Source organism: Anguilla anguilla, chromosome 2 (assembly GCF_013347855.1).
Source record: "Anguilla anguilla isolate fAngAng1 chromosome 2, fAngAng1.pri, whole genome shotgun sequence".
Taxonomy (NCBI): Eukaryota; Metazoa; Chordata; class Actinopteri; order Anguilliformes; family Anguillidae; genus Anguilla; species Anguilla anguilla.
Window position 1 is genome coordinate 56,403,705 of NC_049202.1, and position 21,162 is coordinate 56,424,866.

The window sequence follows — 21,162 nt, forward strand, 5'->3', positions numbered from 1 at the left end:
ATGGATGGCTGACATAGAAACATGATTAAAGTTGCTACATGGCTTATTCTAGTTCCATCCTTAAGGCTGCCTACTAGATTTATTTGCCACTGATTTATCCCAGTCCTTATTTCCATAAACTACTTCATATATTCAAGTTTTTCATGCCACACATGTAATTTCAAAGTTTTTCAAGATATTTTTAATCCTCTATCTCAATTTACATATACTGGGGTTTTTTTTTTTTTTTTACAGAGAATTACACTGCAAATTGACAGTCATGGTGGTTCTAGGTTTCCAGAAACTGGGTAGTACTATGTAATATTTAAAAAGTTACACAGCTAAAAAGCTCATTGCTTAAAAAAGTGCATCCTCAGCTCATAAATATGCATTCAATATTTAAGTGACTTTCTTTACAGATTTGGTCTAATACACAGGGAAGCAAGTTCAATGTTAATTGTTTGGAAAATGGGAGCACTCTCTACGTGGAGAAAGGAGAAAGGGTAGTGTTAGTGTTAGGCTTCACAATGCATTTGGCGTAAAAGGTTGTAGGTTGTGAATGGCCTTTCATCAGCAATGGCTCTGGGCTCTCCTGCTGTTCTCCCTTTCCATCCATCCACTCATCTATCCATCACTACCCCAAAACACAAGCCATTTTTTCTCCCTGCCATTTACTTGCACATTGATCTCCATGTTCCTCCTCCATCACAGTTTGAGGTTACTGTCAGGGCAGCAATGACTGTCAGGTAAATGTGGGCAAACAGCACACCAGTCACTGCAGTCACAAAATGGCAAATAATCTAATAAATAACTATTATCTCAGGCAACCTGCGTCAACCTTACTCTTCTTAAATTACCCCAGAGATTAGGCAAATCCTGTCATTAAAAGCCCTTGGCTGAATGCAATTTACAGCCATTACATATCCAAACATGAGGAAAAGGGCTGTGGAAAAAGTCTATATAAAACAAACAACACATATTAGCTATATTTTATGTTGAAATGTACGGAAACTATGTACTTTTGTTCGAATGCAATTATTCTTTTTTATGAACTTGTTTTATTGGGAAAAAAAAAATACTAGTTCTGTTTTTTTTTCTCAAAAACATAAACGTCATGATTACTGTCGCCCCCTAAATCTTATTTTTAATAGAATCAAGTTTATTATTTTGTCATTTAAATTAATCTCAGTTTTAATGGCCTTCAACCACTTCCTGTTTCAATAAAAATAAGGCAGCACATGTAAAATCCTTTTGCCATCCACCACTGAGGGGAAAGCCAAAGAACTGTCAAATCAAAAGAAACAGATAATTTCTGACCAACACAATTGAGGCAGTGGCTACAAAAACACATAAACTGCAAAAATTACCACTAATATGGTTTGGAAAAAATCTAAAATTCTGGAACAGTTGCAAACTTGTGAGGAAGAGAAGACAAGTGCATATTGTCCCCATGCAGATGGTGACTGAGGAAGAACCCAAGCATCTAGTTGAACTCAAGAACATTGTTGAAAAGTTCTATCCTAGGGTCACCATGTTTCAAAATCAACCATTAAACACCACCTCCATATGAATATTTCTTGAAATCAACCATAAAACACCACCTCCATACCAACAGGCTCTTTGGGAGGGATGTACAAAAACAAACAAACAAAAAAAAAAGCCTTCATCAGGGCAACTAAAAAATACAAGCACCCGTACTTTTCCAAATATCACTGGAACTAGGATTGGGCACTATGGTGAGATGAGACCAAAATTGAACTTTTTGGCCATGTACACCATCAGCATGTTTGGCATCAAAAGAGGAATACTTCCAAGGCATGTCATACCAGATCAATGACATAATAAAGTCCACCAACTATTAAGATATTTGAGCTAAAAACCTGGTTGCCTCTGCCAGGAGACTGAGGGTAAACAGGGTGGAAAGGCACTTTGAATATGACTTCTTCCAGCACAGCAGCACCTTCTAATAAAGCACCCAGCAGGCTGAAGACCAGAAATAAATTGCTACAACAGGCCACATGCCTGCAAGGACAGTAAGCCTCTTGCTTACATTTCACACTTCAGGGAAAGTAAATCAAATTGCTACAACTCAGAAGGAGATTCATATAGGCCTATGAAGCTGTTTCACAGCATAGAAATGAGGTTTAACTCTGATGCCATGAAACAATCAGTCTCTGTAACAAATCATGTATGGCTCTGCTTACTGATGGCTTTCTGAGAAGAAAAGAGAGAAGGGAAATAGGCTGTTCTGACTTATCAAATAAATCATACCAATTAATATACTTCCCTAGGCAAGTCTGATTTGACATGAACAATCACTTAGAATTAAAAAAAAACTATAGGACAAAAATAACAGAACTCTAAATATAGCCGTTTCCATAAGAGGATCGGACACATCCAGATTGACCTTCTAAAAAAAGTAAGGAATCAATACAATCAAAATTCAGTGGAGGCGGTGGTAACTGTCAAAATGTTATTCAGTGCTCTGCCACCACATTTGTTCTCTAATTTGATACTTTGTGTGGGTTTTCATCATGGCTCATCAACCAAAGGGAAGTCAGTTTTGTGTAGACCCTCAAGCCAAGAAATATGAACCCAAATGAACTCAAATCCCAAGTCACATTTTGTAATGCACAACAAATATAAACATCACTGGTGCTGTATGCTGATGTTGAATTTAATGCTAATAAAGAAAAACAAAGGCACAGCCCCATCCTATATCAGCAATGTACTTTTAGAGCCCATGGGTGCACACATTAGGTTGAATCCCAAATGGAAAGAGGCTGGAAACCCACTCATAATCATTTTTAAAAGGGAACTGCAAGCATGGTATTACCATGATCGGTAATCAGGCTGCACAGCACCACTTTCTTACAGAGCTACAATTAAACATGTTATAAAATAATGAAATAACTAGTGATGTTAAGAGTAAGAACAAACAAACAAACACACACACACACACAACCCACTGAATCTTGAAAAGATATGACATTTAACTGGAGTGCTAAAAGATTTTTTTTTAAATTAGCTCCACTTATTAAGGATTGAAAGTCCCCAAATCCCAATTTATCTTACCATTAAGATCCTGTTGAAAATGAGGACTCCTGTATAGTATCGCTCTCCATTATTTAGAGAATACAAATTCTGCTGCTTGTTCACAATAGATGAGAACATAACAAAGTCAATTTTATAATGCAGATGATGAAATGGACCTGGCCAAGGAAGATGGCTTCCCTCCCCATTCCACTTTATTCCCACATCAAGAGAATAAATAAATAAATACGGCTGCTACTGCTACTAATTATGAAATATTCAGGAGGGGAACCACAGAGCAACAGATCATCTGTAAACTTAATCAGGGCTTTTCCATTGAGGAGAGAGAAAGTGATTACTGAGTGAATGTTGATTTGATTAGATTTTTGGTGAAGGTGAAATGCAAGCAGTCATGATCCCAAACTCCCAGACCAGTGAATATTGCAAGGTATTTTGGGTCTGAGGGTGGGTTACAACAAAGTAGTAAAGTCTGGTAAAGGCCAACAATCAACCTACAATCCCTAATATATAGCTGCAGACAAAGTAATGATGAGAGATTATGTATTTACTCCTTTAATGAACAGTTTAAAAACTAAATTGTACCAGAGGAAAATGCCCCTTGAACTTGTTCACACACATGCATACATACATGCTTACATACGCATACACAGATGCAAGTCCAGATTATATATTTTTTTTATTTAGCATCAATAGCTAATAAATATTATCTAATGTACCTGGTGTAGTAAGAATTAATAAATATTGAATATATAAATACAAAAAAACCTGTTACAATATACCTGTTACAATATATCATCTAAATAAATACATTAAAAAAACTGCCGACGTGGATTTAATTAGTATTCAATATTCTGAGAAATGCAGTAAATACTGTAACAAAGCAGCTCTTATAAATGACATGAAAATGGGTATCAAATATTTGTTCAGAAGTATAAATGTCTACAATTCCAAGTCTGTGAAAATAGTGAAAATGTAAAATAAGCACAAGTACTGCATGCTGACAGAAATTGTACTTGGTGCCAGACTATTGTATTAGTTTCCTTTCATGTGTCACATATAGAAACTCTCTTAATATCAAAATACATAATATTTTTCCCAGCCTTTAAAATAGTACAAACTTCAAAAAAAGTAACAGATTCAATATTTTACATACTACATCATTAAAATATTACATAAGTTAATAACAATAATTAATTCCCTGGCAATTACATGAAATCAGGGTCTTCAAACCATTTTAAAACAGGAAATTGTGGTTACTCATACAATTGACAATTTGATTGTGATTAACAGCACTCTTAAATATGATTATACTAATATTTTAAAGTAAACAACAAAAATCACAATACATGTTCTGTTTACAATTAATGAAACATTGTGAACATCTCATTCAGTAAAATATCTGAACTAGTTGACTTAGCCAGCCTGGATGCTTTTTGCCCACAATTAGTGCATTAGTTTCGTGTACAAAGTACTAAATAACAAAGGATACTCAGACCATCACTGCCCCTCATTCGTACTATATTACTGAGGTCCTTTTCCATCCGTGATGAGAAGACATACTCCCACTAAACAAAAGGTTCTAAAACAACTTCTACATGTCCACTGGAAAAGACTCAAATACAGAATAAAATGGAATTTCCTCTCTACATTCATCATGCAAAAGATTATTTTAAAATTATATTAATAGAAAAGGTCTGGGATAATGCATTTCTACACTACACTTACCAAAACTAGCTTCCAGTTTCAAGGACTGACACTGCTCTCTCCTGTGTGATTTTACCCAATAAAAGCCATTCAAAATACAATTGTGTCAAACCTGCATGGCTGGGTGGCTAACAATGACCCCCTCTGTTCAGGGTATAAAAATTGCTGCCAATTTCTTTTTAGCATAAAGGTCATGCACTGAAAATTACTTTATACAAGCTGTACTTCAAAGATACTGAAATGTTGACTTTTCCATCTGGTGTTGTTTCTTTCAGAAGTGTTACTGTAGCTTGCACAGAACAGAACCTCACCTGGACTTTACTTCAACAAAAGCAATAGAGCGGCAGTGAATTCACTATGCACATGGAAATGATCGAGTAACTGAAATTATTTGCATTTATTAAATCTAAAACATGTTTAATTAATTTGCAGACATGAATGCACAAACACTGACAGCTCTACAGTCTATATAGAAACCTAATGAACGATAATAATTATTTATGAAGAATATTACAACCATGTTTATGACCACTTTTTACTGCTGGAGAATTGACCACTCCTGGAAATATAAAGTAGCAATAAAACCTCTGGCGGCAGAGAAGTTGCTAACAGCTCCACCGCCAGACATTGTTGATCAGACAACATAAGTGGGAAAAATATCTCTTAAGAACCAAAACACAAAACACTATTTTAGCTTTTCTTAATCTCAGTAATAAGTAAAGCAACTTTTTTTTAAAGCCTTTCATTTTTTACCACCCCCAAACCACAACTGTCCAGCTACATTGTTAATAGGTTCAAATATTTTGAAAACAAAATTATCAAAAAGCGTTACACCAAGAATGCTTTAAAAAACACAGGAAAGTAAGAAAAGCTTGTGACATGAGAACAGAGAGGAGAGAGATGGGCTATGCAGAACTGTGGTTGAGGGTAAATTCAAAATTATATTCCAATGGTTTCGGTGTACACAGTATACTGTATATACCATAATATAGTTGCACTATCCTATATTGGCAAGACATTTGTTTACTTAAGGGTACCTCCGGTTTGTTAGAGTTCTACCAATACTTTCAGCCATTTCCTGTTTGTTTCTCTGTTGATTTACATTTGAAGGAAATCATTAATAACATGGCCCCGGGTCACTCTGCTCTGAGTCTAAAGGGGCCGCAGAGTGCAGTGGGTGTGAGGACAAGCTGATGAGCATATGGCAGAGGTTCTGAGAAAAGCAGGGCTCGAAAAGCACTTTTTGTCAAGGAGTGAGGGGGGGTGCTGGAGGTTAGGTTAGGTATCATAGTCGGCCATGTCTCCTGTGGGCTTCTGACAACCTCTTTATTGTGTGGTAGCCAGCTCAAAGTTGGAGCAGGTAACATGAAGACAGCAAGTCGATAGTGGAGAAGATGTGGACAGCACTAACAGGGAAAATGAAAAGCAGTGGCCCAGAACTGCCTTGCCATGGAGGACTTGGGCTCATAAAGTAAATACACAGACGAACGGAAGCTGCACAGAGCAATCGGGTCTGATTACAGCTGAACGGACGAGCAAATGAAACACTTGTTAAACGACAAAGTGCTGCAAATGAGAAGTGGGGGGGATAGAGAGGTAGAAGGATTGGCACCTAACATCTGACATGTTCAAAAATGCTAATCACTGGGATTCTCTAATTGGTGACAATAATGTACTTCCTTATTTGAGCTTAACAGCAAATATATGCGTTGAACAAAAACGCATTTAAATATTAATAGTAATTACATACAGTATAACATAAAGAGGAGATCCTCATTTTAGGAGGTGATAAGGCTTCTAACTGTAATTTATTTTAGTTTTCTTATTTGAAGACATTTACGGTACATTCCCTCAGCATTGGATTATTTTTTCCTCCCCCTACGAAGGGAAGTTTGATTTTTGCAATAAGCAAAGAGACTCTAGATGTTTACTGAATGCCACTGGTGTGACTTTTTTAGGAGGTGCAAAAACATTCTTCCCCCTCACACGCACACACCGTTAAAACTCTGTATGTCTAAAAATACATATCTACTACAGATGAGGGTTGCCATGGTATTTTCAAAAATAAAACAGGTTGTTAGGGGTTACTTAGTGCATATTCTTTGGCTGGTGTAAACTTGTTTGTTGAATGTATTCTGATCCACTGTGTACATTAGCATTACCTCTCTGTTCAATCCTAGTATTGACTTGCCTGTGGTCACATGTTCCGATAGCTCACCTTACTCTGATGACACTACTCACCAGATTTAACATATACAATAACATATACAATAAACCGCTCACACATACAACTTATTCTACGTTATATTAAACATGTCATAGGTTTTCAAACAGCTCGTGTATTTAGTCACTTTACATGTACTGTACATGTCTCAGAAATGGCAGGCAAGCTACCGGGACAAAAAGCCAAAAAGCAGCCCTAAGCTGAAATGCTATTAGGCTGACAACAGAGTCTGAGTCCACTAATTTATCTTCTCATTAATCCGGTTAGCTCAAACGTGTCAGTAGCTTGTCAGAAACTTAAAATATTAATTTACTAGAAAATTAGCTCTTGCTAAGTGACTACCCTGCACATTACAAGTCTGTGATTTCTCCAGCAGTGAATTCACTATCAGGTTGTGCAGTGCAATGCCATGGTTGGTGTATTTGCGGTAACCCAGCTTATAGTCCTGGTAAATTTATTTGAATTTCCATGGTACTTTGCTCTGTTGGCTATGTAGTCTGAGGTTATTTTAGACAGGAAGAAGTGGAATGCCCTAAAATGTGTTCTCATATTTACAAATGACGAAAAGAAAAAAAAAACCTTACAATCCTGCATAGACCATCACATATGGAAATTGCCACCATTGATCTGGTTTTTATAACAGGTAATATGGCTGTCTGTACAGTGCTAAATTCACTGACAGCCTCTGGGACAAGTCGTCAATTCATTGATAAAGCTTATTAAGTTGCTGTGCCCACCTGACACGTTGCTGACGCCATCTTATTCTGTGGAACTGCTGCTCACTGGGTCCTTTCATGACCATCTGGCCAGCAAACAGTGACTCTACTCCGTAGTTATCCTATCTATCCTATCTCCTCAGTGCTGGGCTGCCTCTAGTGTACAGGTTATTCTGACCTGCTATTCCTGAGACAGTGCAATTGGCAGCGCTGAAAATAGTATGATTCTGTGGACAATGAGGACTTAATCTCCAGTCATTCCGTTGTAATTCCCAAATCAACGCAAAAGCATCATTCTTTTTTTGCCTGAGGCACAATGGTTTCTTTTAATATTCTTTAGTTATCAGGCTCGACATTTAGCAGGCTAAACCCCCTCATCACCTGCAATCAATTATCTATGTGACTAATTAGAGTTATTATGCAAAAGTCAAAGTCACTCAAACGTATCAAGATCAGCCATGAAACATCAATCAATCAAACTGACTCCAAAAAAAAACAAAAAAAAAAAACATTCAAAATCTGCATAATTTATTCCTATAAAACTATAGATGCATAGTGACAGGTTTCATTTGATGTAATATACAGTCAAAGTCTTATTTTCTGGTACAGTGACATAACGGCTAAAACAGCAGTGCAGCTTTATTAGTAAAATGCAACTTTATGGCTTATTCATTAAAACCTAATAGAAAATTAGATATATAAACCAGTGGTTTAAGTCCCTAAAAGTTCCACATGTTTATCAAATCATCCTTTGGGGTATGGTGTTCATATGTTACATTGCAAAATACAAGTACATATAAAGTGAAAAGGAGATGGGGAGTATTACAAATAGCTACATGGTAAAATGGGATGCATATGTACTGTTTTTTAATGCAAGCATCTTGTGTTCGAGAGCAGAAAAGGGATGGCCTTAAAACAAAGCAACAGCCTTCATTAATGCTGGTATGGCTTGCAATCATGAATCTCACATTGTCAGCTTGATGTTGGCCTCTCCACATGCTACAGAATGATCAGAATGACAAAGTGTGCAGCAGTTTGTCACAACTTGCAGCTGTTGACAAATAAACCCTCATCCTTTTCCATTTTTCATAAACCCTCACCATCTTTTATAAGTTTCAATTAATTTACAAGCACCTCCAATTACTGAGGAATCCACAATGCATCATGGTGAATTCTTGTTTTTAATTATAAAGCATTTACAAGCACCTCTGGTGTTACTAGTATTAAAAAAAAGTAATTTCTTTACAATCCAGTTATGTTGAATTTATCTCTGTTGATGTGTTTGTTTTCTTTGATTAACGGAAAATGCAATATTTCCTAAATTGCTTCAGAACATAAGAAGAGTGTTTAAAGAGTGTTTATAATGTGTCAGACTGTTTGATGGGATTGTTTTCCAGAGTAGGTTTCTGGACCAGGCCTCAAAAGAATAAATAAGCTAGAGGGGGAAACCACTTGGCCTGGGACAGAATGAGCTTTTGAATAATACCTTGAATATTTTAGCACCTATTAATCCTGTGGTGTTTCATTTTCAGAGGTGCTATAAAGAAGCACGCCCAGGACGGACATGCACAGCATAAATTATCTTGTAAGTGTCTTGTTGCCCCTGCTGCAACTTTGGAACTCTTGCTTATGTTATGCTACGATAAGTCACATCATTTAAAAAAAAGAAAATCTTATTCACAGTTTTATTTAAAACCGTTGCAGGGAAAAAAATAAAGCTGTACCCAACACAATACAGCTCCAAATATCCAGCTGCTTTTGTCAGTTAATGCACTGAATGCAGAGGAATTTCAGAGGGGAGGGGGGTTGCTTTTGAAGTATGGTATCGCTTGCTTTGTTCTCTTTTCAAGGGCATGTGCAATCCAACCTGTTTAGTTATCTATGGTGTAATCAGAAATTCATGTCTGGAAGCACATTTTCAAATGTTGTAGTCATACCAATATTTTCGGAAAGGAAGGGGACGTTGTGTTACGCACTGTACTGCAATCAACAAAATATACCACCAGCTCTTATGGGGTGTTGGCTCTATAAATTGAATGTGAAAATTCCATGTAAATCCTCTCATCCCAACCCTGTATTAATTGTATCTCCTTTCTGGAAGTTGTGCTTGAGGAGTACTTGCTGTCGATAAGCGCAAGTTTTCCCTGATAGCCAACGGGGTATAGATAAGCGATGGCCGAAAGACAGTAGCTTTGTTAGAGAAGAAAAGAGGCAGACCTGTCAACAGCTGCATAATCCTTGCTCTGGGAACGACGGGCAATTACATCATAGCTTTACCTGGTGCTCTGTGCTACCCACACCCTGTTAGACAGGGGGAAAAAATGAAGAAACTACAAAAACAAAAATATCTGAAAACTAGCTGTAAGGAGCTTCCATAATGTATGAGAAGTCTCCACACAATATTTAGATTTTTAACCAAACAAGTAATGGATTAAAAACTAAAAAGAAAAAAGAACAAATAATAGCCAAAGAAATCAACCCAAAGCTGGAGAACAGTAGCAGTGGCTTTACATTCTCATTTAAAATGAAAAACAGTTGTTGCATATTAGCGTTCAGTGATTGTGACACAGGTCACAGAGCTCTGATGAAGTTGGCGTCATTGTTTTATTATTATTTAAATATTGCCTGGCTGCCACCAGGGAAAATAAATGATTATCATTAATTACAATGAATTGTCCTGTCAAGCCAACAATTATTTTGGTACCATGCAAATTGTTGGTGCTCTTATTACCCTAGAAGAAAAATGCCATGGATTAACTGAATCATAACTGTATTAAAAGATGAAGTGGCTGGCATTGCTTTTCCGAGTTCACAGATAATCAGGACAGAACCAGAGATTCCCAACCTGGGATCTGAAACACCTGGGGGTCTGTGATGGCAGAATATATCTATGATTCCTGCCATTTAATAATTGGACCCAAGTCATTATCCCCACTGTCAATTTTCCTTGGTCAAATATGTAATGGACAACAAAATATCAGAACGTCTTGTTTTGCAGTAAAGTCTGCATTTTTTTCTTGTAGCAGCATGAAATGTGTCATAAGACATGCTGCTCGACAAACTGTGGAACTCTACTGTAGTTCATCGTCACTATCAAATACTGGATCACAATCACTACGCACACAGTGATATTGCAGGCATATGAGATTACCATCAATTGGTGCAGTGTTAAGCAAGCAAAATCTAAATAGCTAACAACAACCCTCCACAAGTTTCATGGGTAAATTGTGTAATTTGAGACTGTTTATTGCAATGCATCTTGCCAGTTAATGACTGCCATTACTTATTCCTCCTTCAAGCAAATATTTTAGGCTTCCACTAATGTCACATTCATCAACTATTGAGCCGGTAAAGGCCTGTCAAGCTTGTTGCAAATTATATAAAATATATTATATAACTGGGAAATTTTGGATAGTATATATTTAAATAACCTCATTTGACTGTGCCCAAGAAGTACAAATTGTTCATCCCCAAATTTTTTGGAGTATAAAAAGTTGCCCACAGACTTCCAGCCATTCATTATCTAATCCATGTATTCCTGGTCAAGGCCCACAGGGGGGCGGGAGGCTATCCGAGTATACAGTGAGCAAGAGGCAGGAATACACCCTAAACTAATCGGCAATCCCACACATAATTCACCCTCACACTCATACCTACGGGTTATTTGTCTATACGGTAATTTGTCTAACCTGCACGTTTAGGACTACGTCAGGAAACCGGATATTCGAATTACTAAAGAGAGTGACTGGTTTGTGAAGCTGATTCACCACGGGGCTCCAATTAGAAGTATACTCAGACACAGAGGTGTAGCAATTTGTTTACTGCAGTGAGTCAAGATTGTACATAGGTATGTACATGTATGCATGGTTTCCTACAATACAAATAGATATACAGAAGGCAACAAACTTGCACAAGCATACTATATAAACCTACTGACACAGGCAGAAACATCGCATAGGCATTGTATAATATGCTAATTGGCTACACTAACCGCGATCTTTTAACAAAGGAAAAAGGCAGGATGTGACAATTTAACGTGCCATTCGCAATTAAACTGAATTAGTCACACACTGATGCACGCGCGAGCAAAGCGCGGGTGGCTAAATAGCTGGCTAGACCGTAAAACTGGGAAGCCTAACACAACAAAGTATATAGTACATTTAGCGGTAGCTACGTTGTTACAGTTTAGAATTATGCAACGATACAGTCAACCATGCAGTTAAAAGAGGTAATGCCTATTTCAGTTAAGCAGAAATAAGCAGTAAGGAGCATTTAGTCACAGCAACTAACTTTTTCACATACTACACTTGACTCAAATGGATGACGATGGAAAAAGTACAGGAGGGCACCCTAAAATGTGCCCAACAGGGAATTTAGCACACCGGAATAGCCTACCCGTAAAAAACCGACATGGACACGCAAACTCTACACAGAAAGTTTTCAATGAAACCGGCTGCAATCTGGGATTCAAACCGGGGAGGCAACAGTACTACTAGGCCACCATTCTGCCTTGTCCTCGGGTAAGTGGAAAAAAACTGACGGACTCATTAGATGTTAGTTACTTACTTCGGCCATTTTGCACGACAATAGATAGTTTTACAACAAAGCTGCGCAATTGATCCACTGTCCAGGCTCACCCTGGTTTCTCAATCCAGGCAACTATTTCAACATGCAGTGTTTGCCCCTCTAATGCAGCGGTGTACGTTTTATTTAAGTGTGGCGGCTGGTGAGTTAAGTTGCAAAATGCATCAAGAAAGTGAATGCTAAACCGTAGACAAGGATACGGTATTTGACCAGCTTGTTCATATGCCTTGGCAAAGGAACGATCAGTATACACATCATTGCTGTTGTATGGTACCTTCAGCTAAACTTCTGTTTATTCTGTTTTGATGGCTTCCAGTTTGCTTTTAAGCCTCATGGCTTTTGTAATAGCATCACATGATTGTTCTTACTACTCATGTTTAACCTCTTACTAGCGCAAAGCCCCGGCCCTAGTGGGGCATGCCGGCGTGCCGAGATTACTGAACTCAGACATCCAGTGCTACTGCAACCAAAGTATGAGTTAAAAACAGAAATGCGTTGTTTTTGTTTCATTAGTAGACCATACACCACAACTATGCCGAATACGGAGTTTCGCAGCGCCACCATTATCGCTCTGGTCGTTCATTTACACGCACCCCTCCCTGCAGTCTCATTTAAAACTACACCCCCCACCCATGACATAATGGACAATATTGTCTATCTGGGCATTCATAAAAATATTCTTTCACCACTAAAAAATCGTATTCCTTCATAGCAACAAGATAAACCCGACAATAGCCATAAGATATGCCAATACAGCAGTGAAAACGCTGCTCACTGAATAACGAAATAAACGAGAAAATGTTTTTTTAAATGATACCATGTCATTCTACAGTCAACATCTGGGACTAAATATCGAATAAATATGCAACCTTACCGTTGGTTTTATGCATAGAGATGCCCCTTTTGAGACTGCGTGGTCATATGTGACAGGTGCTGGTGTTTTGGTCCTCAAGTAGGGCAAGGTCATTTTTCAGTTTTTTACAGATTATGAAAGTGCAGATTATAAACTTTCAAATGACGTGTCATACATTGAAATCTGAAAATAGTTGAGGAAGATATGCTTATTTGAATGTTGGTACTCCAAAAATCAAGTAGCAGAGAAAATCCCCTTGAAAGATCTTGAACTTTTCACACTTCTCACAGGGAGATAATGGGTGGGAACAATAGCTAGTTAACTCCACCCCAACCACTCCCCCGCTAGAGTACCTGTAAATCCTTGTCCATTTAGGGATTACCCTATTTAAAGCTTTATAACTCCAGATGTGAACACCACAGAGACTTGAAAAATGTCTTAAATGAAGCAATACATCTGTACCATTTATAATACTAGCTTAGATTACTTTATATTCATAATTTTGTAAGAAATAAAGTGCCACAAATGCAATGGTCAAGGCAAAACATCTAAAATGAATTTGCTCCTTTTTTAGTTCGCAATGAAATACTGTGAGATTGCGGGTTAAAGTATACATGTCCTGGATCAAAAACTTCTTGACCACAAGTTCATAAAATCTAAGGGTGGATATTTAGAACTACTAAAGATCTATGAAGCAAAAACTAAGCAGTGTACCCAGCATCTCCAAATCTACCCAAAATGTCTAAATTATTAACACTGGTCTAAAATAGCTAAGGGTCCAGAAACAAATCCAAAATCTCTCCAAAAAGGAATATAATGCTTTTTGTCCATTGTAAAGCTTATGAAGGTTTAAGATTAAACATAGATATAATTTAAACATTACATAATACCACTAACCTATTTAAAGACACTCAATTTCTAAAATAACGTATATAACCAAAATATTTTGAGCAGTAATACTTACATAGCAATGGTGAAATCTTATCTATGTTCAGTAGATGGAGACAGACAGTAAATCAGTGACAGTTCTATCCGCTTCTGTTTTGCTCCAGAAAACGATGTCAGATAGGTCTATCAGCAAACGCATGGCTTAGCTATGCCCTGAAGTCCTCAATAATAATGGTATTTTCCAAGGAATTACGAAAAATCGTTGACAATGTTTCGTTAGGTGCAACGTCTTTTAATGCTACCATATATAGAGCGAATGCCATGGTAAGAAAATGTTCGGTTACGCTAACCTATAAAACGCTATTCCAAAAGAAAAATTAGACATGTTATAGGCTACATTGTTAGAAAGCTTATACTCTCACCTACTGATTGAGCATCCGCCATTGTAGCAACCTCACAGAGTAAACAAACATAGGCTACTACCACACGGCTTTATTTATGGGCGGTGGCTTGACTGAAACAAAGTGACAATAGCCAACAAAATCAAACATGCTAATTAAACTGCACCCCCATCACGCCTCCAAAACCCGGCTGTAAGAATCACTAAAACAAGCCGACTTTGCTGACAAATTATAAGTAGGCCTATTTAGTGACCCTAAAAATGTTAGTGTGTTTAAGTGTGTCTTTAAACAGGTTAGGGGTATTATATAATGTGGATATTTCACACTGTAATGTAGGCGTTAGTAGTGTAATAGTTTTTATAAAGCATGCTACAGTGATGGTATGAGAGCTGGAACATTGCCAAAACGTGGTGGACGGTTGAAAATTGTTTTCATGCTGTCCCATCCCTATACAAGAAAACATACAGAGTACAGAGTATAGAAATACATACAAGAGTTAATTATTACACATTTAGGTACTGTACCGCATTGTGTGACAATATTTTTGCATTATTTTTTAATTTGATAGCAATGTTTCATCTTAAACCTTCACAAGGTGCTCATTTATATGCTTTATAATGGACAAAAAGCATTCTATTCTTTTTTGGAGAGATTTTGGATATGTTTCTGGACCCCTAGATATTTTAGACCACTGTACTGACGGAAAGCTTGTAATTCCCACTTGAAAATTATGCAACAGTGAGTTTCTTGAGTCAAAACAGTTGATTTGTAGTGAAATACGTGAATATGTTGTGATTTACAGCAATGCATGATTTAGACATTTTGGATAGATTTGGAGACTCTGGGTACACTGCTTAGTTTTTGCTTCATAAATCTATAGTAGTTCTACATATCCACCCTAAGATTTTATGAATTTGTGGTCAAGAAGTTTTTGATCCAGCTCATGTATAGTTTAACCTGCTGTATATGCAATCTCTCAGTATTTCATTGCAAAATAAAAAAGTGCAAATTCATTTTTGATTTTTTGTCTAGAAGCATTTGTGGCACTTTATTTCTTCCAAAATTATGAATAAAAACTAATTTGTGTTAGTATTGTAAATTGTACAAATGTCTTGCTTCATATAAATTACTGTGGTGTTCACATCTGGAGTTATAAAGCATTAAATAGGGTACCCCCTAAAAGGATAAGAATTGGCAAGATTTGGCATGTGCGCTAAGGGGTTAATGCATTTAGGTTTAAAGCAAAGAAGAAAAAAAACTAACACACACAATGCAAATGAAGTTTGCTATTCTGGGGTTTTGTACCTTTTTGAACCTGTGTTTTGTAGTTGTCCAATGAACATGATATGCAATTTTGTACGTCGCTTTGGATAAAAGCGTCTGCTAAATAAATGTAATATGAACACCCAGAGAAATAACCGTTAAAGAGTTAAGAGTAGGCCTGGGGTGTGGAGGCTGAAGAATATGCCAGACTCACCTCCCCGGAGAAGGCCTGCCCGTTGAGGAGGTGCTCAGAGCCCTGGCCATCCTCACTGCCAAAGTGTAACCGGATCTCCTCTAGTCGGTGACTGTAGGTCATGGGCCCGCCCGAAATATTCACCAGGTGTTCCTTATCCAGACGCAGGGAGACGTGGCGGCCGGTGTTGTACATGGTCCCTCCAACCTGTGTGACGGGCAGCAAACAAAGGAAGGTAAAAGATCAGTCTGCAATGCCAAAAAGGTCAAAGAGTTGTGACAGGAATGATTTAAATTACAAGCTGATAATGAGACAAGGTGAAAAGACTTTCAATGGTACGGCAACATATTTATCTTTTATTCAGCAGGAAATGAGTAGAGTGCAATGTGACCTAACAAAAAGAGCAAACCTTGAAAGTTCTTTCCCTGTAAATGTGATGCGGTCAATCCGTCATTTGATATCTGAATAGAAGTCATGGGGAGCCCAAATTTTTCACAGAGAAGTCGTTGAGGTCGATGATTAAATAAAATATCTGTTCAGGGTCCACACTTTCTCAAAAGTGAGGCATGCACATATAGAATATAAGGAAATTAGCAATGAGGAGGGAAAAAGAAAACTGAAGATGGTCTTCCAAGTTACAGATAGAGAGAATTAGGGAGATTTGAGATTGTGAGGGGAAAATACAGCTATACAAGCGCACTGTATAATGATCCTTATCATTGTACATGTTTATTTATTAATATTCGGGAGTAGTTTCAAAGTGAAGCATTGATATTCTAAGCACGGTTCCAGCAAGGCTTCCAAGGCTCTTCTCTTTCTCTTTTCCCTTTTACCACTTGCCTTCAAAATGATTTTCCCCCTCCAAATTCCCAGAGAAAGAACTCTGCCCACACATCGTAAATATTTTATAGAACCTCTGAAAAATCAATGATTTGAAAGGGTATAGAGGGAGGAAGGGAGGGAGGGAGGGAGAGTGAGAGAGTGAGTGAGAGAGTGAGAGTGAGTGAGAGAGAGAGAGAGCGAGAGATCTGACACCAGAGGCAGTAAAGGTAGAGGAGCGAATGTATAGCAGCTGTTATAGTTGCCCCCAACTCCACCCCAGGATGACAATTGTGAGAGCCTTGAAAAAGCCATCATTCTCTGATTATGGGTGAAAAAGGATTAAACACGCACATGCACACACACACACACACACAAAAACTAAATATCCACCAGAAGAGAAAGGGTTGAATTTATCCACAAACAAAACCGAGAGTAGAATTTTACTGTTGACCTACTGCACTTATCAAATGGCTACTCATTTGAAACATTAATGTATTGTATGTTTGGTTTCACTATATGGTATACTGTCTATGATGATAGATGTTAATTACTTTTCCCTGCACATAAAATTAATGTTGATGTCAAAATAATTGACGGTTTTAATTAAGTTTTAAAATAATGCCCTTGCTCTGAATGTGATAGGCAAATACTCTATGCTGCTTTTGAGTAATGCAACAGTATGGGAAGCACAACAGGCCAAAAATGTATTTGGTGTTACCAGAAAATAGTGGCTCAGGGTATGAAGACTGTTCTAACGTTTCAAAACTGGAAGGGTGCCACTAGATATTCAAATCCAAATGGGTTACAGAGTATAAAATTGCACTTTTCACACAAGAGATGCCACACATCTATTCACTGCTCATTTCTTTCAGGATGGGCCATGACACCTATCAGACTATTTATGTGCTAAACTGAAGTTTTCTGCCGCAGCCATACATTTTGTGTATTTAAAATCTGAACTGCCATCTTGAGATAACAAATAAGCATTTTTGTCTGTACATCTCAGTGCATTTTTGTATTAATACATGCAAATCAGAAGAGTGAATGCTTTGCTGCACTTTAATTTCTTGACTTGACAATTTTATGTATAACACCCCCCACTGCACTGACAACAATTCTAATTAGAGCTGAGACCAGTTTCTATTTACTGTTCATTCAGCTCTGCAGAAAATAATACTTGTGTGAGATACTGCTCGATTTTACAAGACGTCATGGTGGTGGGAATCATGCATGTAGTGCATTTCAAATCAGATACTGCCTATGATTTTTAAAGATCATTAGCCCAGTTTAACAACCATGTCTGCACTTTGTAAAACAGCACTTTAAATCTAACCTTTTACCTTTTCCCCCATTCACCTTGAAAAGATAGTGAGTTTGTAACTCTTAATGGACACTAAAGGAAAAAGGAGAAAAATGTAGCGTTCCTTCCCAAGAAGGCAATGTTTGATCTTTGACACACTTTACTACCTCTACTGCTTTTGTGTGTTGGGTAGGCGGTAGAAGACAAGCGATGACATTTTCCTCTGATAACAGAAGTGCTGAGCCTATAGGAGCCACAGTAATAGAGGCAGCCCACATCTACGTTGAGAGCAGTTCCTATTAGAACCATTAGTCAACCACGCAGTGTGAATTTTCACAAAGATCTCACCCAAGTTCGGCTCTCACTAACATACAGTGAGCCACAGAATATGTCCATGTCCCTTATTCTCATCATTTCATCAAAGGGAATTCTTCACTATTACTTTTATAAGCTAAAGCTAACACATAATCCTAGTCAAATTTCAATTTAAATGAGCTTTGACAGGTGTGATTGCACCTCATTTTGAAAACATAATTCAGGCAGAGAAAAAGTACAGGAAGGCACACTACTTTCCAATACCACCCTCATGACAGAATATTAAAATGAGAAAAATCTCTGGAGGTAGACATTCAATCAGGTGCATGATGCTATGCAAAGAACAGAGGGCACTCTATGGTGTCCGTAAGTGCTAACTCTCAACTCGTATTGTTCACTAATATTAATGTGTGGATTGAAATGGCAGAAGCAGGCCAGGAAGCACAACTGCAGTTGTGAATACGTTCACATTAGTTTGGGCTAACTAAAAGGTTATAGAATCCCAAAAAAGTTTCAGCCAAAAAAATGTTAATATATCTAATACAGCTTTTTGTATCCACAGAGAATTAAAAGATTTTGAGACTGGGAGCCAACACTTCCAAATTACTGACAAATCTCAGGTGCATATTGTAACATTATTCACTGTGGTGCTTGTTATCCCAGTGTGTGGTGTTATTAAATAAAGATGTGCTGAAAATGCAATCCACCCACAGCCCAAGCCATCCACAAAAGATTATAATTCACTGCAAGGTCATCAACTGTATTGGGTTGTTAAAAGTTCCCTGCAAGTGGTGTGGTTTTAGCAATCATGAAATGGTTTAATAGTGTTTCTGGCATCATGCGGCGAACATTGAATCAAGGTAAAAAATATAATGCATTTGATGAAATTATGAGATTAGTGTTTTTTCATTAGGCTGAGGGAGCACTGATGCTGATGAATTAAATATCACTTTTCTGGATGCATAGCTCAATGAATTAAAAGGAACAAAAATGCCTTAATGTGCACTTTCAACAGTCAGATTAAATTTTAGCAGAGCATAGCATGCAATAATTATAAATAAATAAATAAATAAATCTTGTTAAAGGTAGAAAAAAATGAATGTTGATTAAATACAAACAAACAAGATATTTGAGTCTGTAACTGGGGACTGCTTCTAAAAAACCTGCATGGAAAATCATTAAGCCTGTAAGGTTTTCTAGGAACCTGCACAGTGTTTTTGGTCATTGGCAATAACTGTGTTATAAGCATGTACTGTACGTATTCCTACACCCCCAGCATCTTCCCCTCTCATACTCCTCTCCCAAATCCGTCACAGTTCACCATAGCACACTGATATGCACAAGAGTTTTAGACAGAATGAAGCGCACATTTATCAAGCATCAAGTGGTCTCTCACTCCCCTTTTGGAAACATTAGCTCAGCAGTGGCTTCCCTTTGTATTATGTAGCGGTAAAATGATTGTCATCAATGACAATGTGATATTGCCTTTAATTAAAAACACAGCAATGTTTTTCAATGAGGGCACAAAACATCATATTCTGAATAGAAGAAATACAATGTGCAGTCATGGGTGAAGGGTGGGATTATCACGCTAACACATTCGAACATAGCCTAAGGGCTGGCAGTTCTTGCAGAACACAAAGTACAATTCTGTATTTTTTTAGTTATTTTCTAAATTGTTGCCAGCTGAAAGTGGCTTCTGAATATGGTATTAAAGAACTTTACTTCATACACTGCCTGGACAAAAAAAAAAGTCGCTGTTTGGATTTTTTTGGACAGTGCCCACTGCCTCTGGAGGCAGTGTTATGATCTAGGCTATCTAGGCTCAGCAATGTTATGCGGCAATAAAATGAAGTCAGCTGAGTACCTGAATGAACTGATTGACCAGGTTATCCCATCAATGGATTTTTTCTTCCCTGACGGCACGGGCATATTCCAGGATGACAATGCCAAGGTTCATCGGGCTCAAATTGTGAAATAGTGGTTCTGGGAACATGTGGAATCATTTTCACATATGAATTGGCCACCACAGATTCCTAACCTTAACCCCATTGACAGTCTTTGGGATGTGCTAGAGAAGACTTTACGGAGTGGTTTGACTCTCCCGTCGTCAATATACGATAATGCAATTCTGGACGGAAATAAATGTTGTGACGTTGCATAAGGTTGTCGAAACAATGCCACGACGAATGCGTGCCGTAATCAAAGCTAAAGGCGGTCCAACGAAATATTAGTGTGAGGCTTTTTTTTTGGCCAGGCAGTGTATGATAGAATACACATGACAGCAAGTGGCAAATCCTGCCTTGTTTCATTAGTTAAAATACCTAAAGCATTTAAATGATAAAATCACCATTGTGCTTCAGTGAACTGGGACAGGAACATGTTTTTATTTACATTTTGAATTTGTGTGAAAGCAAACGAAGGGAATGATGCTTGTCCATTCCTGTTTAAAGCAAAAAAGCATCCTGGCTTCATTCGCAGAGGCAACATTCATATTGGATATGCAACCTAAGCTTAACATAGAACAGTATTTCCAGTATATGCTACACAAGCCTCCTTATAATGCCAGACGGATTCAGCGATTTTACATAAAATCATTCAGGTAGCCATGAAGCTCTTTTTCATTCCAGCCTTAATCATTGAACTTTATTGTCACATCTATACTCGCTGCTGAAGTTACATGTTAATATTGCACATCTAACCCAAAGCAAAAGGGCACCATATCTATAAGACTCCAAGACCTGAAGAAGAAAAAAAGTGGATTTGAGATGCAGGAGGAAAGCGAGAAGAGTAGGTAATAAAGGGAACTATCAGAGAAGGCTGTGAATATTTGGCAGCCACTCATAGACACTGATTCATAAGGTGA

General features: G+C 37.7%; 1 protein-coding gene across 4 annotated transcripts in view; it reads right to left on the reverse strand.

Annotated features, from left to right (window-relative positions):
• The window catches only part of ca10a (carbonic anhydrase Xa), a 167,506-nt gene that overhangs the window by 11,451 nt on the left and 134,893 nt on the right, over positions 1-21,162 (reverse strand). For all 4 annotated transcript variants that reach the window (XM_035402223.1, XM_035402200.1, XM_035402206.1 and 1 more), the window contains exon 5: positions 15,881-16,066. In XM_035402223.1, the coding sequence (XP_035258114.1) occupies positions 15,881-16,066 (186 nt within the window). The remainder of the gene's footprint in view (positions 1-15,880; positions 16,067-21,162) is intronic.